Source organism: Rhodamnia argentea, chromosome 1, assembly GCF_020921035.1.
Source record: "Rhodamnia argentea isolate NSW1041297 chromosome 1, ASM2092103v1, whole genome shotgun sequence".
NCBI lineage: Eukaryota > Viridiplantae > Streptophyta > Magnoliopsida > Myrtales > Myrtaceae > Rhodamnia > Rhodamnia argentea.
In genome coordinates, this window is record NC_063150.1 from 14,426,793 (window position 1) to 14,452,745 (window position 25,953).

Genomic DNA, 25,953 nt, shown 5'->3' on the forward strand with positions numbered 1-25,953 from the left:
TCCCCTTCCCTAGCATTAATAATAATAATAATAATCCGAAAAGGCCTTTTCCATGTTTTCTCTCAAAGTAAGCATGTCTCTTCACTTTGTAATTTGAGTTCTTTAACTGCAGTTCTTCCCTCCCTTGCTCGTGTTTCCCTTCGCGCTTAGGTCGAAGTCATGTCAAATTAAATTCTTGAATTCAGCAAATACTATTAGGAAAACATAAGCCATTAATTTACCGAGATTCAATTGAAATTACTACTTCTATTTGGTAGAACATAAGTTGTTGATTTAGGAATCGATGTTGGATATTGAAGTGTCGCGCTGCCAATGAACCGGAATTTGAAGTCGTGAGAGGATAGTAAATCATATTAGATTAACCATACCTAGGTTCGCATATCAAGGGAATCGAGTCTTCCCACATCTAAAAGGTGGGACAGCTTAAAGGCCGTTGGTTTGCAAATCGAGACCCCCACATGTCACTCGTTTTCGATAAGTGTTTCGAAATCATGTTTGGGAAAATTTGAACTTGGTTTTAGTAAAAGTTTTCGAAAATTTGCATCTAATCATTTCCAACATATATAGTTTTTCCATCCTAATTCTCGTAATGTATTCATTTATCATGCTAGGTGTCCTAATGTCACGCCATACACTCTTTTAACATGTGCTGACGTTTGAACATTGTTTTGCTCACATTAGTTTGACTCAAATTGAACATATATATATTTTTTTGGTCGAACAAATTGAACAAATTTGATTTGAACGTTATTTCGCTACTGATTGGTTGGAAGTATACACAAGTGTAGCTAATAAATCATCGGATTCATGCCTTTTTTGCTTGCCTTATGTTAATTAGATTCCTACATCCATTAGATGCTTCGAATCCATTCTTGCATTGCGATGTTTTTTAGACGTACGCAAACCCTAAACCGTACAATGGCGTCGGATCATTACTCAAGATTTAAGTTTTCAAATCAAGAAAGAAAATCATATATATGTATGTTATACTAAGAAATCCCTTGATATTGCATATATGAATTCAATTAAGGAATGTGATACCGGAAGGGCAAGAGGCAACATGAGGGGCTTTAGACCAATTGACCTTTCTAGTGATTAGTTTAACTCATCTCGGTCCCACCCGCCAACTCTTAAAATGTTACATTATCAACTAACTGAAGTAATGATTGGTGGCGACTCGTGAATATGTACAAGAATCGAATGACGGTAGCTTGACCTTGATCTAAGGAATGCGGGACTCTAGCATTACTATTGGCACGACAACCTTGAATTTGCTTTTCATCTCGTTTCGAAATTTTTCACGGAGTAGGGCGTTACAACCAAGGAGATAAGTATCTTTTGTACCTTGAATCGTAAGATTCTGATAAATACACACGAAATTATTAGGAAAATAAATCTAAAGTGTTATTTTGATATAGAAATGACATCGTTCTTTCGACAAAGAAGAAGAAGAAGAGGAAGAGAATTACATCAAACAACCGCCGTGTGCTTTCTATTTTCATACGTCTTCCTCGCAATGTGATGTAAATAACCGAAAAGCAAAGCGCCTCAATTCAAAATTCGAATTCTCTCTCTCTCTCTCTCTCTCCCGACCATCATTTCTTACTTCACTCGGCCCTCTCCCTCTCTCTCAATCTTCGTCTTCCCATCTTCAATCGCAGCCCACATGGCCCAGACGCTCCCTCTGCAGACCAGCAACAACGCCAACACCGCCGCTCCGGCGGCGGTGGCGGCGGCGGCGCGCAAGGGCAAGACCGTCGAGGAGACCTACCAGAAGAAGTCCCAGCTCGAGCACATCCTCCTCCGCCCCGACACCTACATCGGCTCCGTCGAGAAGCACACCCAGGCGCTCTGGGTCTACGACGGCGACGAGATGGTGCACCGGCCCGTCACCTACGTCCCGGGCCTCTACAAGATCTTCGACGAGATCCTCGTCAACGCCGCCGACAACAAGCAGCGCGACCCCAGGATGGACTCCGTGAAGGTGACCATCGACCCGGAGAGGAATCTGATCAGCGTGTACAACAACGGGGATGGCGTGCCCGTGGAGATGCACCGGGAGGAGAACGTCTATGTGCCGGAGTTGATCTTCGGCCATTTGCTGACCAGCAGTAACTACGATGACACCGTGAAGAAGACGACGGGAGGGAGAAACGGGTATGGCGCTAAGCTCACGAATATATTCTCGACAGAGTTTGTTATTGAGACGGCTGATGGCAAGAATGGCCTGAAGTACAAGCAGGTAAAGGTGATATGAAGTACTATGAAGTAGGAAAACCTGCGTTGTTTAGACTAGTTAGGCTTCCGTTTATTTGTGTCTTGGAGATGCGTCTATGTTACCATTTCCTCTAGCTTTCATAATTTGGGATTCCTTCAGGTTTATTTCTTGATATTAGTTATGTAAATTGCTCTGATGGGAAGGTTACTGTCTCTGTTTAAGCTGCCCTTTTTGTATTGGAGTTCAGCTGCCCTTGTTTGATCAGATTGGTGCTGTTTTTTGTTCTTCACGACGTCATGTAGTAGTTTCTGCTCAAGGTTGTGGCCAACTTTTTTAGGATAGTAAACACACTCATTTTGGTTTTCAGTACGATGTTCTAGCCACTTTTATTGGGTTAGCGGAATCAATTTGGTTGAACTCCTATAATGATCTGTTCCAATGACTTCAAGGTTTTCTCAAAGAACATGGGAGTAAAAGGTGCACCTGATATTAAGGCTTGCAAGGCGGGCGAAAACTGGACCAAGGTCTCATTCAAACCAGACTTGGCCAAGTTTAACATGACCCAGCTTGAAGATGATGTGGTTGCTTTGATGAAAAAGCGCGTCATTGACTTGGCTGGGTGTCTCGGTAAGACGGTGAAGGTTGAGCTGAACGGGAAAAGGGTTCCTGTCAAAACATTTGCTGACTATGTCGGCCTCTGTCTAAAATTTGCCTCTAAAAGTAGACCAGAATGCTCCCTCCCAAGGTTCTCTCCTTTCCCTTTTCTTTCTGATTGTAATCATTTTGTAGCTTCAATTGGTATTCTGAATGCTAAATTTACTTGATTGGATTAGGATTGAGGAGACTGTTAATGAGAGGTGGGAAGTCTGTGTAAGCCTAAGCGAAGGACAATTTCAACAGGTACTTTGAATACTTTCTTCTGTAACAGGCAAAAATAGGACTAGCAAAACTGAACAAGTTTTGATTGTGAATTCTGCAACAGGTCAGCTTTGTGAATGGGATAGCTACTATTAAGGGAGGGACGCATGTTGATTATGTGACCAATCAGATTGCCAACCATGTTATGACTGTTGTGAACAAGAAGAATAAGACTGCGAACCTCAAAGCTCATAATGTTAAGAGTCATTTATGGGTTTTTGTCAATGCCCTCATTGACAATCCTGCATTTGATTCTCAAACCAAGGAAACTTTGACACTTCGTCAGAGCAGCTTCGGATCCAAGTGTGAACTATCTGACAAGTTCCTACAAAAAGGTTGCACACTCTTTACTGAATTTAACGAAATTGATCGATTGATCTTTAGGCGAATTTTGTTTATGCTTGCTATAATGCAGTGGCAAAGTCTGGAATCGTTGACTCTCTCCTCTCATGGGCAAATTTCAAGCAAAGTAAAGACCTAAAGAAAACTGATGGGTCGAAGAGGGAGAACCTCCGTGGGATTCCCAAGCTTGAGGATGCTAATGACGCTGGAGGTAGAAACTCCAACAAGTGCACCCTGATTTTGACAGAAGGAGATTCAGCAAAGGCCCTCGCAGTAAGTGCTGGTACCTTTTGGATGTGTGACATAGAAATCTTATTAATTTTGTGGCTGGACATTCTCAAAGAGTTGCCTAATCAAACTGAGTTGATGCAGATGGCTGGGCTTTCTGTTGTTGGACGAGATCGTTATGGTGTTTTTCCTTTGAGAGGTAAATTACTCAACGTGAGGGAAGCCAGCCATAGTCAAATAATCGAAAACAAAGAGATACAGTACGTAAAGCAGATTCTTGGGTTGCAGCAAAATAAGGATTATGACAGTGTCAAATCTTTAAGATATGGTCATTTGATGATAATGACAGACCAGGTTTTACTCTTCTATAGATTTTGTTTCGTAATAATTTTTTTGTCAAGCATGTGCTACTACTGCCGATGCTTATCATAGTATAGTCACTGTGTATATATTGCATTCTGGATGTGCATTTGCAGGATCACGATGGTTCCCACATTAAAGGTCTTCTAATTAACTTCATTCATTCATTCTGGCCATCCTTACTCAAAGTTCCATCTTTCCTAGTTGAATTTATCACTCCAATTGTAAAGGTAGGGATAATTAAATTAAGTCGATCATTTAAACCGTTCTTAGTAGATGGAAAAAGCTTGAAGCCTTCTCTAATTGTAATTACAGGCTACTCATAAAAATGGAAGAGAATTAAGTTTCTATTCAATGCCGGAATATGAGTCCTGGAAGGAAAGTTTGAGCGGCAATGCAAGTGGGTGGTCAATTAAATACTATAAGGTTTGTCTACATTCTTGAAGTATGACTCAGTTACTGCCAAAGTATTTATAATGGGTAACGTTACTAGTTGAATGATCCTTGCAGGGGTTGGGAACAAGCACCTCAAAAGAGGGAAAGCAATACTTCCAAAATCTTGAAATGCACAAGAAGGATTTTGTATGGATTGATGACCAAGACAGCGATGCAATTGAGCTTGCTTTTAGCAAGAAGAAGATTGAAGCAAGGAAGGCTTGGCTACGTCAGTTCGAGGTTGGAAGTGCTGTCTGATTTATAAGAACATGAAGTACTTGCTGCATTTTAGATGTGACTTAATGGAATTATTAATTTCTTTTTCCTGCAGCCTGGTACTTATCTTGATCAGAAGGAGAAGCTCATCAAGTACAGTGACTTTGTTAATAAGGAGCTGATATTGTTTTCTATAGCTGATCTTCAAAGATCAATTCCTTCCATGGTCGATGGCCTCAAGCCAGGTCAAAGGAAAATTCTTTTCTGCTCATTCAAAAGGAATTTCATCAAAGAAGCAAAGGTTGCCCAGTTTTCTGGTTATGTATCTGAGCATTCAGCATACCATCATGGCGAGCAAAGTCTTGCTAGTACCATAATCGGAATGGCACAGGATTATGTAGGCAGCAACAACATTAACCTTCTCATGCCGAATGGACAATTTGGGACCCGAAACATGGTGAGACTATTTCGTATTTCACTGGAGATAATCAGGTCGTCCACAATTTCTTTTTTCACTCACATGGAACATTTGGCAGGGAGGAAAAGATCATGCTAGCCCTAGGTACATTTACACGAAGCTTTCCCCGATCACACGATTCCTCTTCCCAAAGGATGATGACAACCTCTTGGACTACTTAAATGAAGATGGGCAATCTATTGAACCAACTTGGTAATTACTCATTATAGGACCTTTGTTATTCATTTTACTCAATGCGACAGTGTTGACTAATACTGGTCATGTAATGCAGGTACATGCCTATCTTACCTGTGGTTCTAGTCAATGGTAGTGAAGGAATTGGAACTGGATGGAGTTCTTACATCCCCAACTACAATCCAAGAGATATTGTTGCCAACTTGAGACGCTTGTTGAATGGTGAAATGATGGAGCCCATGGATCCTTGGTATCGTGGATTTAGAGGGACCATCGAGAAAACAGCCACTAAGGAAGCTGGTGTCAGCTACACTGTTTGCGGGATAATCGAGGAAGTTGATGATACCACACTGAGGATCACAGAGCTTCCAATACGTCGATGGACACAGGATTACAGGGAGTTTTTGGAATCATTATCAACTGGAGAGAAGGATAAAACAAAGGATCCTTTTGTCAAGGTAAAGAGCTCTCAAGCAACCCAACCTTGTGCATCACATCTTCTCTTTGAAGATCATTGCTAAAATGTAATTTCCCAATTGCAGGAATTTAGGCAGTACAGTGATGATGTAACTGTACATTTTGAAGTTATGTTGTCAGAGGAGAACATGATGATTGCAAAGCAAGAGGGTTTACTCAAAAAATTTAAGCTGACCTCAACAATCAGCACGAGTAACATGCACCTGTTTGACTCAAACGGAGTGATTAAGAAATATGACAGCCCTGAACAAAGTATGCTAATTTTGCTGCTTCGCTCACGATCAACCGTATTTTAGTAGGATTATACCTTATATATGGTAAACTAATCCATGTCTCATTTTAAATTTTTTTGTCTTTCTTTCTGCAGTTCTAGAGGAGTTTTTCCACTTAAGGCTCGAGTGTTATGAGAAAAGAAAGGTAATCATAGTGAAAGCAAGGAAATGGTTTCGGCTGTATACTTGTGCTCCCAGGCTTTTCATACGTTACTTGGTTGCAAATAGCATATTATGAGTACTTCTCTATTTCTCGCTTGCAGAAAATTTTGCTGGAAAATTTGGAGTTAAAATTAGCGATGCTGGACAATAAGGTTAGGTTTATTCTCGGCGTCGTCCATGGAGAGATCATTGTGAGCAATAGAAAGAGAGCAGATTTGTTCCAAGAGTTGCAAGCAAAAGGTTTTGCTCCCTTTAGGAAGGAGACTAAAACAATTGAAACAGCCGTGGCTGCGTCAACAGAAGATTTAGAAGAAACAGAAGAGAACTCAGAGGCCACAACCAAAGGAGTGAGAGCCAGTGATTATGAGTATCTGCTCTCCATGGCAATTGGCACACTGACGCTTGAGAAAGTTCAGGAATTATGTGCTGATAAAGATAAGCTTGTTAACGAGGTTGATGCCTTGAGAAAAGCGACTCCAGAGAAGTTGTGGTTGAAAGATCTTGCTGCTCTAGAGGAAAAACTTGATGTATGATTTTCGATGCCTTCTTGACATTACTCCATTAACTTCTGTTTTGATTAATGCTTTCTGCTGTGTTATGCAGGAGCAAGAAAAAATTGATGCCCAGGCAGAGGAAACGAGAAAGGCAAGAAGCAAAACAAATGGAGCTGGCACAAAAGTCTCTAGACAGGCACCAAAAAAGCCTAGCAAGAATAACACTAAAGCTAACAATTCAGTAGCTCAAGCCGAAGTCACTCAAGGATCAACCAATGCATTGGAAGCAGGTTAATATGGAATTTGTTGTTTAACTTAACTGCTTGCATTGTATTACTATATGGAGTCACTGACAGTGGATGCATTTCTACTTCAGAAAATGCTGCTAATGTTGCGAAACCAAAACGTGGTGCTGGTGCTAGGAAAGCTCCAGCTCTGAAGGTGTGTTCGGTTTCTTCCTTCTAATGAAAACCAAGGCAGCTGTCTTTGATGATATTAACACTTCCGTTTACATTTATACAGCCTAGCAAGAGTGCCTCAGTTTCAGATGACGACGAGGAGTTCGAGTTGCTCGACTTAAAAGACCGACTTGCTGCATATAACCTTGAATCTTCACCAGATAATTCGTCTGGTAAGAGCTATTGCCAGAGTGACTTTGATTTTTTAATTTAAAGCCAATTCCATCTGTAAAGATACTGTGGCTACATGAGATAGTGAATAAGTGTGTCGAGGAACATGTGCCATATTTGCCCAAATTTTACTTGAGACTTGTATCCTTTTGCTGTGTCCTGGAGTTACTTGGTGATAATGATGCTTGCATAACACATGTTCCATGCAATGCAGCTCTAGAGGACAAAGTGCCTGAAATACCAGTCAAGGTGAAAGAACCAAGCAAAATGGCTACCTCGAGGAAGAAGCCCTTGGTGTCCCTCTCGGAGACTTCGGAGGAAGAAAATAGTAATGACAGTGGAGATGATGACTACGAGATAGTGGACTCTGAAGCAGAGGTGGCAAAGAAGAAAGGTGGCAGAAAACCATCAGCTGTTGCGAAGGTATCAAAGCCACCTGCAGCAACAAAGAAAGGTCAAGCCAACAGGCAGCAAGCTGGAATGACCCAACAGCTCTTGACCGAGATGTTAAAGCCAGCTGAAAGCAAAGGAGTTTCGCCGGAAAAGAAAGTACGGAAGATGGGGGCATCTCCTTTCAATAAGAAGAGCAGTTCTGTGCTGGGAAGGGAAGGTAAGGCAGATAGTTCCACCGATACTGATGCAGAAGGAGTGGTTGAAGCGGCCCCTCCAAAAGGAAGACCTCGGAGGGTGAACCGCAGGCAGACAAGATATGTAGTGAGCGATTCTGAGAGCGAGAATCAGACTGATGATACCGACTTTGATGAAGATGACGATTAGGTGATGGAAATGCTGTAGTTTCCATGAACAACCAACCAATGCTGTATTCTTTTGAAACTCGGGACTTTGGATGCAAGAAGTCATTCATTAGTTTCCAGTCCGTTTGTGTTCATCTCTCTTTCTCAGAGATGTTCCGTGTAAACCTGTACTTGTTTTTGTGTCCAAATCGCTGTGTTCTGTAGCTGCACTCCTACCTAGAACTGTTGATACGAGTAGTTAGCATCTATAGTTAAAAGTGAATTACTCATGTTAAAGGAGATAGATATAAGACTTGTAGAAGTTTAGTGGCTTGGTTGTGCAGCTCGTGCGATCACTTTACTCATAACAAAATCCTTGCAATAAATCATTTCGTTTGGTCCCTTTTTTTTGGCCAATTATACATGGATTAGGCTCCCTCAATCAACTAGCTTTAGGCTTTTTGACGATGAATATGTTGAGTAGGCTTCAATTGTCATCCTTGATCATTACAAGTAAAACTCATGTAAATTGCATCAATGGAATCTTTACTACTATAACCCTTCAATACTTATTTAAACCTCAGTATTTGCTTTTAATTAAGCAAAAAGTGATCATGACCAACATTACAGAAGAACTGTTTTTTGTCGAAAAGGATTCGTCGACAACTAATTCATTCTATGCACATATCAACAATGTTTGTACAAAAAACAAATCCATTTGGGTGGAGCCAAGAAGTGGTTATATCGACGATATTTCCCAGCATGGGATAATTGTTCAAAAAGTCCTAAACTTGTTCTACAGCAGCCAATTTAAGCCCAAATCTTTTAATTGTATCAATGTAGTCCCAAACCTTTTAACAATTTGCCAATTCATTCCTAAACATTTCAATTGTGTCGATTTAGTCCTAAACCTTTTGAAGTTTTGCCAATTTAGTGCTAAACCTTTTGAAATTTTACCAATTTAGTTCTAAGCCTTTTTGGGCCGAAAGGACTACATTAACAAATTATCAAAAGGTTTAGGACTAAATCGGATTCATCGTCACGGGGCTACTTGAATCAATTTCGGGAAAATTATTAAAAAAATCATAAACCTTTCACATTTTAACCAATTCAATCTTAAACCTTTTAAGTTTGCCGATTCGATCCTATTCGTTGGAAATCGTTGACGTGGATTCTACATTACGAGCAATTGCAAGGTTTAACATGAATAATTTTTAAATATTTAAAACAATCTATTTTTTTTTCTTGTTTTTCCTTTGTTGGTTTCAAATTTGGCACCCCGCTAGATTAGGGCGATAGGGACACCGGCATAGGGCGGTAGATGTCGCCACTAATTTTGCGAGTAGCCGGTGACTATAGTGGATCCCGAGGGCCGCAAATTCGCTCAAGGCAAGGTTTCAATTCTCCGTACCTTTGAAGACGACTCATCAATTCATGGCTAGATCCGGCCATGGAGACTTCTTTGGCCCGATTTGACTCATGGCAAGGGGTGAGGGCTAACTCGACGGCGTCCGTGTACGAGCATTAGGGTGAGGCCACGACCCCTTCACCAACTCTCGGAGGACGGAGTTCCGATCATCATGGGGCTCTTTCGGGGCCGATGACTCCTGCCAGCCCTAATTTGATGGGGGTTGCCTGCCTTAAAGCAAGCAAACCAAAGAACAAAAAAAAAAAAAATCGACTTTTTAAATGAATTTTTTTAAATAATTATTAAAAATCATCGCTCGCGATACCATGTAGGGCAGCTGGCGTTCACGTTGGCCATTTCCAACCAAAAAGACGGAATCGGCACAAAGTAAAAAGGTTGAGGACCGAATCGGTAAATTTAAAAGGTTTAGGACTAAATTAACAAAAACGTGAAAGGTTTAAGACCTTTTTGACAATTTTCCGAATCAATTCCCATAGTCTAAGTAAGGCCGAGCATTATATCTCTCTGTTCATTGTACGCACTAGTAGGTAAACGTACATGTCACTTTACTGGAATTAACATTTTCCGTCGAGGTCTCTTTTCGATCGGACCGATGAGAACTTGGATTAATTTTCATGAACATGGTAGAATCATCTATTCAATTTGATCGAAGATAGGAGAATTCTTATGGAAAAATCATTTTATAGGTTGGCAGCAAAAAGTTGCATTAAGTGAAAAAGGTTGACATGTGACACTTATAGAGGCAGCAGCCTATCGTGAGACCCATTAGCCAAATCCATGGCATCTTTCTATAGGTACATGTATGTGCCACAGTTGAAGGGGGGAAAAAGTAACAAAAAAGCCATAAACTTATTATGTGGGTACCAATTCAATACTGAACTTTTTAATTGTGCCAATTTCATATCATAAACATTTTCATATCTGTACCAATTCAATCTATTTATCTAATTTAGCTCAAAAAACGCTGATATGAGTAGTGGCGGTCTTACGTGGTACGGCCGGCACTGATGTGGATATTTTTAAAATATATATTTTAAAATTTTTGAATGTTTTTGAATATTTTTCTCTTTTTCCTTCCCTTCTTTTTTTAATTAGTGGTTGGTCGTAGCCATTGGCCACTAGCCATGGTCGGCGAGTGCCGACAAGGTTCTCTTCGCCAAATTTGGCAAGGTCAACCCTCGCCCACGCTAGGGTGGCCTCGCCGCACCTCACCTGGGTGAGATTGAAGCTCACCAAGCCTCCTCGACACAAGGCCAGCCTTCGCCCAAGTGGGGCTCGCTAGGCCTCCCCGGGCCTTGCCCGGGCGAGGCCCAATGAGGCCACCTTGTCTTGGGCTAGGGTGGGCCCACTAATTCTGGAGAGGGGGGCCTTGTAAGGCTCACCCTTGCCCAAGCGTGTCCGGTGAGGCCGGCCCTCGCCCAAGCGAGGCCAACCCTTGTTGCCGGCCGGCAAACCGAAAAAGGGAAAAATAGAAAGGCAAACAAAAAGGAAAAAATACTATGAAAAAAATTGTAAAACACATATCTTCAGCGGTGCCACGTAGGATGACCAATATTCATGTCAGCAATTTCTGAGTTAAATTGGTCGGATGGACTGAATTGGGATCCGTATGAAAAAGTTTAGGATTAAATTGACCCAATAATGACATTTATGACTGAATTGGTACTAATACAACATGTTTATGACTTTTTCAGTACTTTTTCCGTAGTTGTTTGTACAGTAATTTTCTCTTATAGTCTCTTTGGTTTTTCACCATAGAGATACAACAAAAGAAAAAAAAGTTGTTGTCCATGTGGCAATGTATATGTGTTTCGTTCTTCGTCCTTCTCCACCTTTGCTGGAAAATCAGAAGCACATACAGAAGTTGGTCCATGAAGAGGGGACTTCAAAAGCATTCATGCGTTCCTCGCATTTCACGGAAGGTTTCATTTAATTTTCTTCATTAGTGAACGACCTTATCAAGTGGACTGCATCCCCCCGAATGCAAACTAATACCACAAATTGGAAAAGAAGAAGAAACATTTGTTATTTTGATAGCAGCCACTACTTTTTGCAAAGTACCGTTCCTTTTCTTTTTGTGACAACAACTATTAATGTCTAAACTTTTCATTTAACTAATTTTTACGGTTGCGCACGTAAAATCCAACGTCTCAAATAGCGTGTCGAATCATTTAACTTGGCTTAAGGAAATAACCCCGTTTTAGAACCCGATTTATGCGGATTTGGACGAGGGTTTTTAGTTACAATTTGTAGCTTACAAAGCCCGCGCTACCCGACCCGACCCCTTATATATATATAGACACACACAAACCCTACCGAACGAATCACTGCTCAACCGCACCCGGATGCCAAATACCTACAATCCTTGTTGGGAAGGGGTTTCGAATCATTGGCTGGAATGTGTTTGTCACAATTCCGATTGAAAAAGAAAGGGAGTCCCCACCTCCCAACAAAGCCAAAACGCAAAAACAACTCATGGGGGCCTACTCGAAAGTAGGGCGGTCTTCCGTATCGTTGGCCGGAGGCGCAAGTCACGCATGGAATCGGAACATGTGAACCCGCTCCATCTCGAACCTGGAAAAAGAACGGGATCCCGCGTAAAGCCTGGATGATCTGATACGTGAAATCGAGCGGGCTAGCTCGGTTGAAACGGGTGCGCGTTAACGATTCCTCCGGCTGGGCGCCGCCAATCATCGATCGGTCGATGGATCACGACGGCGGTGGTCCTAATCCCTCTTTCCGGTGTTCATTCACAGCACCGTCCGCTCACTCCCCCTGGCCCATCTCTCCTACCGCAAGAGAACCTTTGCATCGCATGCCGGCTTTTAGGCAGCCCACGAAGGATTATTATAGCTTTACACAACCACCTTTGATCAACTTTTCTGTAATCCCAGGAATATATTCTTCCTGAAGAATCTACTTTAATTTGTTTTAGAAATCACAAGATTATGTTCTAAACAGAACTAATGATTAAGGAATTCGTAGGCATCGGCGCTTGAGCTTGTATGATTAATTATTGCACGGAGAGAAGGCGGAAGCTATGATTATGACGGGTCGATCGGAGAGACCTCAAGCTAGCTACATGCTCACTTCTCCGATCTCGATTCCTACGTTTTACGAGTATCTAATATGCTTAACAAGTAGTTCGGGGAACTTACTTATAACATCTAATTCTCAAAGACTTAAGAAAAAAAATGATAAAATGTTCCGTGTTTTAGTATACTTAACAAGTGTTTCGAAACATCCGGCAATTCCATGCCACTTTTCCCATCTTTAAAACTGCGGTTGTTGGTGCCGAGCATGGAGTTGGCGCAGGTCTTGAGCATCATTTCTGTATCCGAATACGCCGCTCAGACAAAAAGAAAAAAAGGAGACATAAAAACATGGCTACCAACAAAACCCTCGTTAAATTTTATTAAAAATTATTCCACGTCGCTTGTGAACGGATTTTGTATTCTCGTTATATGTACACGTAATCTCTCTTCACCTATCGATTTAAATTTTTTAGTCGGACACTCTAAGACGATATCGGAGCTAATATTATTACTGTCTCGTATTTGAGCTCGCCTCATTAGTCAAATTCCACGTGTTGCTCCTAGTACGGCTCGCACGAGATAGGAAGATCATAAAATAACGTCCATTTTCCAACCGTCTCGAATTAATTACAGTTATTGTCCAAGTCATGTTAGTGGATCCCGGTGGATGGGTCGGTGTAAAGTTTCGGACAGTAATTCGATTGCCGGAATTCTCACTTAGATAAGAGGAAAAGGAACAACTTCTTATGGTGGATGGCGTAATGAGGACCAGAGAAGAGAGAGAGGCTCACAATTGATGGATCGCCAATTTCTGGAGTCGCTTCACGGGTTTCTTCTGTTCTTCCTGCTGTCGCGTAGCTTTGATTATGATCTAACTTTGGCCTTCGACGTCGATATTTCAACACGAAATCGGCCAAAGACGTGACCGGTCGTTCTTCCTCTATTTCGTTAACGAGTTTTTCTGGAGCACTTGTTAAGCGTGTTTGATCGAGATTCTTTAGTTGCTGTCACACATGATCCGAAGAAAAAATTGCAGTTAAAACTATGGACTTTCCTCAATTTTTGTGATTTAACGAGCACAGCGACTATACTCGCCTACCAAGCTCTTTAATTCTTTCCTAGCGGTTGGGTGGAATTTTAGATCGATTTATATTGAGAGTGGCATTTGAACGTATTGGTTCCATGTTCATAGCTACTTGCCATCTATTTTATCTCCATTCTTAGGCTCCGTTTGTTTTGCGGGAAATGAATGATTTGGAAAACGTTTTTATTTAAAAATGGTCGACTTATATCGCTTGGAATAATCACTTGATAAAATGTATTCATTAGTGACAACCATTTATATGTAAGCATTTTCATGAGCGATAAAAGCATTCTCATTTATTCATTTATGCAAGCGATACAAGTAAAATTTTTTGGGAACATATTTTTCGAAATCATTTATTTTTCGCAAAACAAACATAACCTTAGTTCAAAACTTGCCACTTTCTTTCATTAATTTTGTTTGTAAGATCTCATTTTTCTGAGTCTTATAAACAATTTCACTACAATCTAAGTGAAGGTCATCATGGTAGTAAGATATTCTCTTCATTGCCCACCCTTTCCTCTACTCTCTCTCTCTCTCTCTCTACCTTGATTCTTTTCTTTTGAAACACAGTTACTTGTCTCATGCTGATTTAAAACATATTTGTATCATAGAAGTCTCGGATCGAAATTTAGTGCTTTGTGGAGTCCTTAATATACCATAATTAACTTATAACTTTTGAATAAAGGCGAGTTTGACTAAACATATGAACATGTTCTAAGTGGTAATTTCTCTTTCGATTTTTTTCCACACATCCTCGAATTGCAAAGTACCTATCTAATCTTCTTTGACTTTATTCTTATTTCTCGAATTATTATTATTATTTTTGATCGGTGTTTCTCCGATTATAGAAATCGAAAATCGAAACCCTGTGGCTGTCTAAAGGCAAATAGTAAAGCTAGGACATAGAGAAAACAGGGAGACTCAATTGACATTTTTGATTGAGAGCAATTATTTTGTTCATTAGAGGTCAGCTAGACAAGACATCGCGTCTTGTTGTGATGACTGATGAGTTTCTCGATCCAACCAAAGCGAAGGAAAGTGGATTAGAAGGGCATCTTCCGCTGCTCATCGACAAAGGCATTATGTACTGTTGTGGGTCTCTCGTGACTCTTTGTTTGTTAATGGCAACTCGCCATCTCCAAATTATCTCGAATTGGTCACACCGTCACAAGCATCGCGTAAAATCTCTGTTGAGTGAGGGAGTCGTCTTTGCTTACATGTCGAGCCAACTAAGGCATTGCTTTTCTCCTCGTTGGGCGGTGGAAACTCGACGCGCATTCATCTGGGTGTATCCGACGAAATCGCGACAACCGCTCTGCCTAATGTAAAACCTTCTGGTTCATGACGATCAATTAGTCCTTGATCCCTCGGTTACGCATGCAGATAAGGTGGAGCTTGGTTCCGGGATAGAATCTCAAATCTAGAATCGGTCTGGTTCCATGTTGCATGGATTGTAGGGTAGATTCTAGATTTCAAAATTTGAGAAGCTTGTTTCGAATGACAGATTTCAGATTCCGAGTTAGATGGACCCGGAACTAAGAACCTGTAACAAGTTTTTGTCTTTTTCTTGATATATGCATTCGCGTGATCATGCGGTATTCCATGATGATGAGTGTGTAACCTGAAAATTACTAGTATGAGTTTTCTTTTCCGGTGATATTTATGACTAGGATTTTTATTTTGTTAATGTTTCATAATTATTTGTGTGTATAAAAATGAGTTGTGGGCAATGGATTGTAATAGCAAATAGTGATCACTAAAGGTGATGATTCATTACAATCATTCATTATATAATTTGAGTAGATCTTGAAATTGACCTGAAAACTTGTGATGGGGTAAGTTCCAGATTGAAGATATATATGGTAAGTTCTAGATTTCAAAAGATTATAAACCTGTTCCGATGGGTAAATTTTAAATTTTAGATGAAATCTATATAAAACCTGAAATTACTCTCCCCTACATGCAAACCCGAAAAGACCCGAAAAGACCCGAAAAACCCTAACGTCTGGATTCACACGCATTAGTGATTTTCGAAGAAGGAAACAAAGCCTCCACTTTTGATCTTAAGTGTTTTTAAACCTAGAGTCCCATGAAGATGAGCCTAAGCACTAACAGTATCCTTTCTTGGAGGGTGACTTGGATATTATTCTGCCAAGTGGCGCGTCGTGAATGGCCGAAACCACATATGATTGGTGGTCCAATGCAACCAGAATTAAATTGAATCTTCCTGTACGTATGTTTCGTCCATACCTCGCCCCCGGTTGTCATCCACCTCTCATTCTTTTTTTTTTGAATCAGGGGAAAAGGGGCCCAGACATGCGATCGGTGGGAACAAAATCATAGGAGAACAACAGGGTTTCTATTAAAACCTGGGAATAGGAAAACCCACCAAACCGAAAGGTTCCATCAAATAATGCAACCCTCCCTAAGATCATCTCCAAAAACTAAGCTCTATTATTTGCCGAAATGATTACTCCAAATTAAGTAAGAATCGACTGAAACCATTTGAATTGCCTCCAATCTTTGCCAACGTGGGATCCTACTAAAAGAGAGGGGATTTTTCTGGCATCTGTCGATTGATATGATATAATATAATCTCGAAGGCGATCGGATGAACAAACAATAAAAGGACAACGAAATTGAATTTCTTATCGAAATTTGAGGACCCTCTCACGAGATTGGTCGTATGAATCTTTCGGAGGGCCGACACAAACTGTGCCGTGTCGTGTCGTGTCGTGTCATGTTGTGTCATCACCATTCGTATACCAATGTTATGCCCCCCCCCCCTTGTTATGCCCCCACCCCCCCCAAAAAAAAACACGTCGAATTTCTCTCGGCGAACTTGCATCGTGTTCGAGTCGTGTTCCCTCATCACATGCCGAGCATCGTCAGGCCTGGTCTCATCGATGCAATTGATATCTCGAGCCATGAAAGCGCTCACCTGCGTTTCTTGAGGCGCAATTAAATGTCGATGCTTAACTAACTCGGTGACCCCTTTTTGTGTACGATCTACATCCGCGGCTTGTGAGCATCCTAATGAACAGCTTTGGGTTTTCCTCTTTGCTTTTTCTTTACCTAGGAATCGAAAACCAGGAAATCGTGAGGAAGACCACCCAACCCGAACACCACCCCAAAACAAAAGTTTCCAGCTTTGATGGTATTTCGCTCAGCTGGCACCAGCTCCTTTCTTTTTTCAAACTTCTATCTCTCTTTCTCTCTCTCTCTCAAGAATCATTCCCATTCCTTCTTTTTGCTTTATTACACTTCACATCAACCCCCCATTCTTTGCATTTATATAACCCCATAAACCCTACCAAAGACCTCACAACATCACCCATCTCTCTCTCTCTCTGATCAATCATGGCTCCTAGGGGTAGCAGTCCCTGTGCTTCCTACATGGTGGTGCTCGGGAGCTTGTTATTAATGGCTGCTTCCATAGCCGCGGCCGGGAACTTCTACCAGGACTTCGACGTGACGTGGGGTGGTGGCGAACGTGCCAAGATATTTAACCGGGGTCTGCTCCTGTCCCTTTCCCTCGACAGAGTGTCCGGGTCGGGCTTCCGGTCCAAGAAGGAGTACCTGTTCGGCCGGATAGACATGCAGCTCAAGCTGGTCGCTGGAAACTCTGCTGGCACCGTCACCGCTTACTACGTACGTATCTTTGTCGTATTGCAAAGTCCCATGCGGACTCTGTGGAGGGAACGAAATTCACGTACGCACGAGCTCGTTTTAACTGGAAAAAATGACAACTTTTCGTCTTCCGACTTCGGTTTGCGAGTGATTTAGATCACGAGACTATGTAGTTCAGACTACACTTATCAAAACTAGCGTATCTTTTTCTAGAACGAAACTAGCGTATCTTAACCTACGAGTTTTTTGCATCGTTTTGAGTGGGAGAATAGTTTTCTGACTGTGTCCATTGGCACTTTGACATTATTAAGGTTGGCTCACATGAGACATCTTTAGAAGGCAAAAAAGCAGCTCGTGAAAGAGAGAGCGTCGGGCACATCATTGAGAAGATCACCACTCAGCATTAAAAACGCACACAAACTCTGCGTTTTGGTGATAAATTTTTTACCAGATTAAAGACCGGACCATGTCTATCAAACGAATACCGTGTCTCCATTTATTACAATGGAAAAGAACAATAAAATGTCTTAAACATTCCAAAACAATTCCTTGTTGTGCCCATGCAAGTTATCCACCTACATGTTTTACGGCGACTTATTGATAAGCTTACGGATCGTTTGTATTCTCCGACACGGTATGCGAATTTATGCGATCTACTCCGGTTGGTGTTACTTTTGCAGTTGTCTTCGCAAGGGCCGACTCACGACGAGATCGATTTCGAGTTCCTGGGGAACCTGACCGGCGACCCTTACATACTCCACACCAACGTCTTCACTCAAGGGAAGGGCAACAGAGAGCAACAGTTCTACTTGTGGTTTGACCCCACCAGAAATTTCCACACGTACTCGGTCATCTGGAAGCCCCAGCACATCATGTGAGTGTCGAGAAAGCAAACACCGATCGGGTCTTGATACCAGTTAAAAGCGTCCGATCGTTGGGCGAATTGCTCCGATCGCTATCGGTCTTGTGACGAGCTCGATGTTTTTGACATGCCCTTTTTGTGTGGTTTTTTTCAGCTTCTTGGTGGACAACATTCCTATCAGAGTGTTCAAGAATGCAGAGTCCGTTGGTGTGCCATTCCCCAAGAGCCAGCCCATGAAGATATACTCGAGCCTCTGGAATGCTGATGACTGGGCCACGAGAGGAGGGCTGATCAAGACAGACTGGTCGAAAGCGCCCTTCACGGCATACTACAGGAACTTCCAGGTCACTGCCTGCACCTGGTCCTCGGGGTCCTCGTCCTGCGACATCAGGCGGCCCTCCTCCTACTCCGGAGCCACGTGGCAGGTAAATGAGCTTGATGCCAACGGCCGGAGGCGGCTCAGGTGGGTCCAGAAGTACTTCATGATCTACAACTACTGCGCGGACCTCAAGAGGTTCCCTCAAGGCATCCCTGCCGAATGCAAGCGTTCGCGATTCTAGGGGAAAAAAAAACAGGGAAATCAACGTATGGATTCTTTCGTTTTGGTTTCGCATGTTCAAGTCATGACTCGCTTCTAATGTCTTGATTCCAAGGGGGAAATAATAGTAAAAGATGGCCTTTGTACATTGTTTGGGGGGATTGAATATTGCCATATTACCGACTCTGTAAAGCCCCGGTAGTGATATGAAGATATGCTTGTAGCAGTTGTTCTACTTTATGTAATAAGACTTTGCATTCTTTTTCTTGTTCAGTGTTTCATGTAGTGTAGTCACAGAGATCAAGAATTTAGCAAAATCAATTAGCTTTTCCCATAGTGGCATTGAGATGAATCAAAGTAGGCGACCATTGCGAAGATGCAATCATCAAAATCAATGAGCCCTCAACTTTCGAAAATAATCAACGATGCGATTTCCACAGCATATATCGAAAGAAAGAAAGAAAGACAGATATTCATTGATGCATAGCGGCTCTTGGTGCAATCCAACACTTGATGCATGAGACGACCAAGAACAATAATACCATTTCTTTTTCCCTTTCCATTTGAAGCCTCTTGGTGGGCAAGAAAGTTTGTCAAGAATAGTTCACAAGCACTTGAGGATCCCTCCTTTTGCTCAATCGCAATTAAGCAAACAGACAATGAGGTCTAGAAGAAATCTTTAACATCAAAATAAAAGGAGATTTTTGCATAGTAAAAATTTGCTTACAGTCTGGTCTTGATCTAATTATATATGTCCACCTGTTGAGCACGTCACACGATCACAGCTCACATAAAGATGCATTCCATTGAGTGTTCGTGTTGAAAAATTCAGATTAAAGTAGACAGGATTTAACACAGCAGCCGAAAAAGTTCTGCCTTGTACGAGCATCGCTTCTCAACTAGCAGAGTAGATAAAGAACTCAATATAGATAGGTCCCCAGAAAGGATTCACAGTGGTCGTTGATTCTATCGAACTTGTAGTCAGATGAAGCTTGAGCAGCAAGGTTGACAGTAAATGTAGCACTAGCAGAAAGTTTGGGGAATATTGTGATGCAAGGGGATGCAAATGGGATCCATGCTTTAAATGTAAAGCAGACAACACCAAAGGAATCAGGATGCAGAAACGTTGAGTCCCTCATCAAGGAATAGATAGGACAAATTTTGGAACAAGATCTGAACTCTACGATCCTAGAGCAACTCCCTCTCCCATTTTTGCTTGATTACGGCTGTGTCTTGCTCATGAAACTGATGGCCCTTGAATAGATTAAAAGAATTGTTTAAATTGGTACTCTGAGAACTGTACGGGGTTACTGGTTAAGAGGAAACAGGTCATAAAAACAAGAATGGCACTCTGTGAACTCAAAAGCAACAATCTTATAACTATATCATATTAGTTATTGTCGTGAAGGCGTGACAACGAAATATACATGGAAGTGGATCTCTACTTACAGGATATGCATCATTTTTTAAATTCTAGTTGATAGCAGTATCCCAGTAGGTCCCAGACCTAAACATGCTTTTAATATAAGACTCATTCCCCTGAACCCATATATCATGTGCTTTGGCCAAATAAGACTGCATAATGTGCACCTCAATGCTCCGCCCATTTTCATCCAACCACGTCAAAAACATTGTCATCCCTCGTCTCCAGTTTCAATAAAGCGTGCCCGACTAATGTTGACCCGATCATGTCTCTGACCTAGGTTCTTGATAAAATTCCTAACATCTTCAGACGGTACTAGCATTGACCTAGGTACTCAAGACACTTTGCTTTCCAGTTCTTCATGAAAAGTGCCGTTTTCTGTGCTGTCACTGAACTTTACCCTTGGGCGATGCAAGCGCTGTCACCATTGAGATCGACAACACTTGGTGAATTTCATAAATAATCAGAACCAGGCAGTTTGAAGAACCATGCAATGATAAGATTATGGTATAGACTACTTACAGCAACTCTACAGTGGATATTGAGTTCATCATTCATTTGAGAAAGGCGGTGTTTTGCTAGTTCTTCAGCTTCCGATGCTCTTCTACAAGCTTCTCTTACCTGAGATTCCTAGAATGATCTTCATACATTAGAGGGGAATTGAACAAAGAAACCAGAAGCTTAATACCTTCGGGAAATCATCTGATCAAGCAAACAAGTATGATGAAATGAAAAGTCAATAAGCTTCCTATCCCTTAAACATAATGATGCCTCTCCCATCTTTTAAACTAGCAGAAAAATACTTCTGGCATTGTCAATGTGCATTTCGTATGCAACTGGTGTGACCAAAGCCTTATTTCTTGGTACCTCTAGAAAGTTACAAGGCTTCCTCAACGACTCATTCAGCAAAATGAAACCATGCATAGTTACATGGTTCGGGGGAACACACGCGTGTGTGGAGTGGATAGTGAGAACATTCTAATATGATGATTTAACCCATGAAAAATCAAACATCAAGCTACACCATATAATACATCTAATATGTGCCTGAAAGACAAAATAGGATGAAAATAGACTGTGGCAATTCAGTTTGATGATTTACCTGCAGCAAAGCAAGATTGCTAACACCACAGTTGATTTTTTCCACTATGCTCCTTAGTTGAGATAGTTGATTTATCAAACTAGAAGTCGTTTCTTCAGCATCCTTCATCTGGTTCCTTGAGAACTCAAATGCCCTTTCTGCATTGAGGCGGAAAGAAGCACAGGTCAAACAGTTACACAGCCCCCGGCATCCTCGCGGATTTCTTTTCAAAATTCCCCTTCTTGAAACTTCATCAGGAAACCCGAACAAATCTGAAGCCCTTACTTGAGAAAGATCTCGCGTTGGTCCCTCTGCTCCTATTTCTTTTGCATCAGAAGAAAGTCCTGGTGTTGAATTTGCACATAACTCCCCAACATGTTCAGATGACTGACATAACATAGTGTGGGAATCCTCTTTCAATTGATGAACAGCAACAGAATATGGTGATGCTGGCTGCAGATGTCCTTCGTCTCTTGCATTCACAATACCATAAGAAGATTCATACTCACTATCTGTGCTTTTTATGAGATGTTTGGCAAGAATATCTTCATCCTTTTGCAAACAAGTACCATGGGCCAGTGATTCTGGAGAGCTTATATTATGATCAGCTGAACCACGATCACCATTGCACTTATCAGTTGGAGAGTTTTCGGAGTCAGAGAGCACAGGTGGTGAAGAAGACTCCTCTTTAGACCTAGTCAGAAGTTTCAAGCATTGACCATTTCCTGGGTTACCTACAGGACGTTCAGAAGGAATTATACTTGAATGTAAATAAAGTAATACAGAAGAAAAATACTAGTAGAGGTCCTGTAATTACAAGAGTCATCTTTTGCAATTTCCTTTAGATAGGGCAGCATCCTCTTGTAACTGAATGAACTTGGATTTTTGAATACCTTCAATCTCGAGCATGGATTTAGCACCTGTCCCCACGTCACAATAACCGATATTAGCCTGGAAGCAAGAGATAAAAAAAATTGCAAAGAATAACATCTCCTTTCAACTTTTAGTTTAATGCAAACTTTCTACTCCTGTGAAGTAGAGAATCTAAAGTTTCTGTTAAAGATGGCGCCTCACCATTTTGCTCTTTGTAGAATTGTCAGGAAAGGAGTAGCCCACCTTACTGGTATTGCTAGGAGAATTCTGTGGCGCCCCATTTGCCCTAGCCGTAACAAATTTTATTTTGTTACCTTCAATTTCATTTACCCCTTGTTCTCCAAAAATCCCTGAATCTGATGACGAAAATAACAATCTTGCTTCATTTGTATCAATCATCTGATTTGCAGCCTCACCACAATCACTACCTCTGGTTTTTTCTGCAAAAAATGAGTGGCCATTTTCTCTGCTGCTGGAATTGGGCTGAGAAATTAGCTGAAATCTTTTCATTCCTCCATCCATCGGATGCTTTCGTTCATGGAAGCATTGATCAACTATACTCTCCTCCTCGGTTAAAGATGAGACTGATTTTACACTGTTTAAATCATCAGCCATTCCAGAAAGCCTACCCTCAGTTACCTCAGCCTCTCCTTTTTCTTTTCCAACATCAGTATAAGTTCCGACTTTACTATGGGCACAGAGAGTAGAGCCTTGCATGATCAATTCAAGCTTTCCACCACCTATCTGGCCATCAATAGCACGATCACCCAAGTCTTCATTCACCGTAGCTGGGGTGTCAGCATAGTTTATATCCTTTGGTGGATCATGAGGCATATCAGCAGTCAGCATAACCAGGGGAACAGCTTCGGTTGCAGGTTTGTCAGATCCATGCTCACTAGATTCATCCATGGGAATATCTTTGTAGCTAGAGCTGATAGACAAGTGTGGTGGCCTTTCTTCCATACCCTTTTCATGCTTTAGACTTTCGGAAACTCTAGTAGTGCCTAACCATAAAATACAATGTGGAGATTTAGTGTCCCTGTCTCGTGAAATTAAATCAAAGAGCAAATCAGAGGAGAGGTAAGAGAAATTACAGGAATCTTCCATTGCCCTGTCTGTCAAGTAAGGAAGCAATCGCCTGTAGCTGATTGAACCAGGCCTCTTGTATATTCTTCTTCTTAATCTAAAATGCGGATTAAGACCCTATAAAAGAAACCCATTCACTTAATCTCCATTATTAATAAGACCCAGGAAGAATCATCTAAAACCTCAGGTTCTCTGCATAGTCAACATCGTCACGTTGGCTAATAAAGCTTTGGTTTGAACAGAAGAAACCCAGTGAACAGCCTAAACTGAACGATAAAGAGTCAGAAAATGCTAGAATCTCACCGGTTCGCTCTTTGAAGCGGAGTCGTTTCTTTTACTAATTTCACCTCCAGAACCTTCATCCAGGGAGGACCCCTGCAGCGGCTCAACCGAAATCCGATCTGCCCTCTGGAGATCGCAATTGCCTCCATTTTCTTCCACATCCAGGCCCAGAATTACATCTGTTGCTTCAGGGGGAGTGGTCTGAACGCAATCATCGCCGGAATCGTCCAATCCCTTGGCCGTCTCAGTAGCAGCGACAACCTTCTGGGGCGAATCAGGAGGTATCCGATTGCTTTCCTCGTTGCTCGCTTCATCGCGTTCGGCCTGAAAATCTGCGTTTTTGAGCCCTTCCTCCCCCGACATCTCATCATCATCGTCGTCCTTGTACAAATCCATCCCACCGTCCTTCTCAGAGCAGTACTCCCTAACAATCGAAGACAGAGTAGTGTCCACGTCATCCTTAGGGGCCTCGCCCTCGTCCCCGCACAGCGAATCGGGCTTCTCGAACTCTCGCTCTCCGCGATCGGGACTGGACCCGCTCGACTTCGGCTTTGGGCTGAGAGAGAAAACGCGCCGGCTGCGGAGATCTTTGATGAAGACGTGAGACGAGTCGTCGCTGACGTCGGGGAGGTGGTTTCGCCTAGGGAGTTTCCGGCTAGGATAGGGAGGAGTTTCGGAGCGGGTGAAGAGGTTGAAGAGGGGAGAGAACAACGACGAGGATGGACGCTTCCGCTTCGTCGAGTCGCAGGGTGACTCCATTTCTGCAGGTAGAGAGAGAGAGAGGGGGGGGTGAGGGAGGGCGGGAGACGGAGAGGAAGCGAGGGTAGAGAAAGGAACAGAGCTTTGGCGGGAATGGGAGAGATTTGGCGGGAATGGTGGGGCCCCCTTTTGATTTTGGCGGGGGGCAAGCTCTGGATTTCCTTATTGGAAAAGGCTACCTTGACCGTCCCAGTCCCACCCTTGTCGCCACAATATTGTTTTGGTGAAACCGGATCACCTGCTGGTCCAGTTTCACCCTTTTGACTGCCAATTTTTTTTTTTTAAAAAAAAATTGTGAGCTAAAATTAAAAAAGGAATAAGTTGCAACTTTTAAAATGGTAGATATTATTCTTCGGCTAAATAAAAAGATTACATGAATACTGTTTCCAAAATACGAAGATATTCTTAATAACTCAAAAAAATCGGAATGTAATTATCTCATATAATTTGAACTTTTGATCATAGAATTTTGCAATCGAATAATTCATAAGCGTGGAGAAACATTCTTTAATCTCTGCTTCTTTGATCGCGAGAGAGTAAGTGGTATTCATTGTCGTCGAATTTTAGTTTGTATCTATATTCTAGACACGCAATTTCCAAAACTCATGCAGATGGATGGAGTTTATATTGAAAACAACTTCACTCATGAAAATAATGGTGTTGATGAAGATGAGATGAACAATGCAACCGAAGATGCTAGTGATGAAAGCATCAGGACACCTTGCATAGGTACAGAGTTTAATTCTTATGACGAGGCTTATGCATTTTACAACAATTATGCTGAAAAAAGCGGGATTTGACATTAGTGTTAAACTCGTATAAAAGAAAAGGCAGCGAGGAAAAACGTAGTCCGGTATTTTGTTGCAGTCATCAAGGGTACAAAGAAAAGGAGTCAATTAATTCAAGATCGGGAAAAAAGATGCGGTTGTCCAGCAATGGTTAGAGCATGGTATGATGTTTCTCTGAAGTGGGAAATAACATGAGTCGTACTCGATAATAATCATTTAACAACTCCTCAAAGTGCTCGATTCTTTACATCACACAGGAATATTCACTCCAAAACAAAAAGCAAAATCGAGTTGCATTGTGATGCAGGGATTAGAACCTTCAAGCGTTGGTTGTTGAAGAAGGAGAGCATGAGAACTTAAATTTTGAAGAAAAATATGTTAGAAATCATATTACAAAGTACAAAAGGTTGAAATTGCAAGAAGGATATGGGCAAGCACTTCTAAATTATTTTTCAAACATGCAGTTGAAATATTCCAATTTTTGCTATGTGCTTGATTTGGACGATGAACAGAAGCTGCATAATGTTTTCTGGGCAGACGCACGATCAAAGGACGCATAAAGATATTTTGGAGATGTAATCACGTTTGATACCACTTATTTGACAAATAGATATGACGTGCCTTTTACTCCATTTGTTGGTGCCAACCACCATGGTCGGTCAATTCAGTTAGGATGTGGTTTGCTTGCAGATGACACAAGAAGTTCTTTCATCTAGTTGTTTAAAGCTTAGCTGGATTGCATGTTCGAGAACGCTTCTCAAGCTATTATTACTGACCAGCGTACAGCAATGCAGAATGCAATTTCTGAAGTATTTCCATTTGCTCATCATCGCCTTTGTTTGTGGCTTATAATGCAAAAGATGCCACAAAAATTAGGGGGTCATCTTCAATATAAGGGTAAAAAATTAGCAATACAAAGAGCAGTTTACGACTCACCATATGT

General features: G+C 41.6%; 3 protein-coding genes across 8 annotated transcripts; 2 read left to right on the forward strand and 1 right to left on the reverse strand.

Moving 5' to 3' along the window:
- Positions 1–1,564: 1,564 nt before the first annotated feature.
- Positions 1,565–18,742, forward strand: LOC115728832 (xyloglucan endotransglucosylase/hydrolase 2-like). The gene is made up of 4 exons (XM_048276395.1): positions 1,565–1,586; positions 17,026–17,339; positions 17,999–18,192; positions 18,335–18,742. The coding sequence occupies exons 2-4, from the start codon at positions 17,049–17,051 to the stop codon at positions 18,738–18,740; spliced, it is 891 nt and encodes a 296-aa protein (XP_048132352.1). The 5' UTR covers positions 1,565–1,586; positions 17,026–17,048; the 3' UTR covers positions 18,741–18,742.
- Positions 1,598–8,519, forward strand: LOC115728834 (DNA topoisomerase 2-like). 4 transcript variants are annotated; one of them, XM_048276389.1, is made up of 19 exons: positions 1,598–2,242; positions 2,668–2,963; positions 3,052–3,118; positions 3,201–3,471; positions 3,552–3,751; positions 3,851–4,060; positions 4,183–4,296; positions 4,382–4,492; positions 4,577–4,741; positions 4,833–5,174; positions 5,254–5,387; positions 5,467–5,827; positions 5,912–6,098; positions 6,214–6,263; positions 6,382–6,807; positions 6,884–7,064; positions 7,151–7,215; positions 7,297–7,405; positions 7,609–8,519. In XM_048276389.1, the coding sequence occupies exons 1-19, from the start codon at positions 1,667–1,669 to the stop codon at positions 8,178–8,180; spliced, it is 4,437 nt and encodes a 1,478-aa protein (XP_048132346.1). In that variant the 5' UTR covers positions 1,598–1,666; the 3' UTR covers positions 8,181–8,519. The 4 variants fall into 4 exon arrangements, with proteins under 4 accessions (XP_048132346.1, XP_048132347.1, XP_048132341.1 ...); XM_048276390.1 differs by having other exon boundaries at positions 7,618–8,519; XM_048276384.1 differs by having other exon boundaries at positions 3,552–4,060.
- A 1,328-nt stretch (positions 18,743–20,070) lies between the features above and the next one.
- On the reverse strand, positions 20,071–24,298 carry LOC115728833. Of its 3 annotated transcripts, none has more exons than XM_030659238.2 (7): positions 23,485–24,298; positions 23,190–23,298; positions 22,339–23,099; positions 22,040–22,142; positions 21,244–21,956; positions 20,664–20,771; positions 20,071–20,559 (listed from the first exon to the last, which is right to left on the reverse strand). In XM_030659238.2, the coding sequence occupies exons 1-7, from the start codon at positions 24,220–24,222 to the stop codon at positions 20,476–20,478; spliced, it is 2,616 nt and encodes an 871-aa protein (XP_030515098.2). In that variant the 5' UTR covers positions 24,223–24,298; the 3' UTR covers positions 20,071–20,475. The 3 variants fall into 3 exon arrangements, with proteins under 3 accessions (XP_030515098.2, XP_030515097.2, XP_030515096.2); XM_030659237.2 differs by having other exon boundaries at positions 20,664–20,762; positions 22,297–23,099; XM_030659236.2 differs by having other exon boundaries at positions 22,297–23,099.
- Between the last annotated feature and the right edge of the window lie 1,655 nt (positions 24,299–25,953).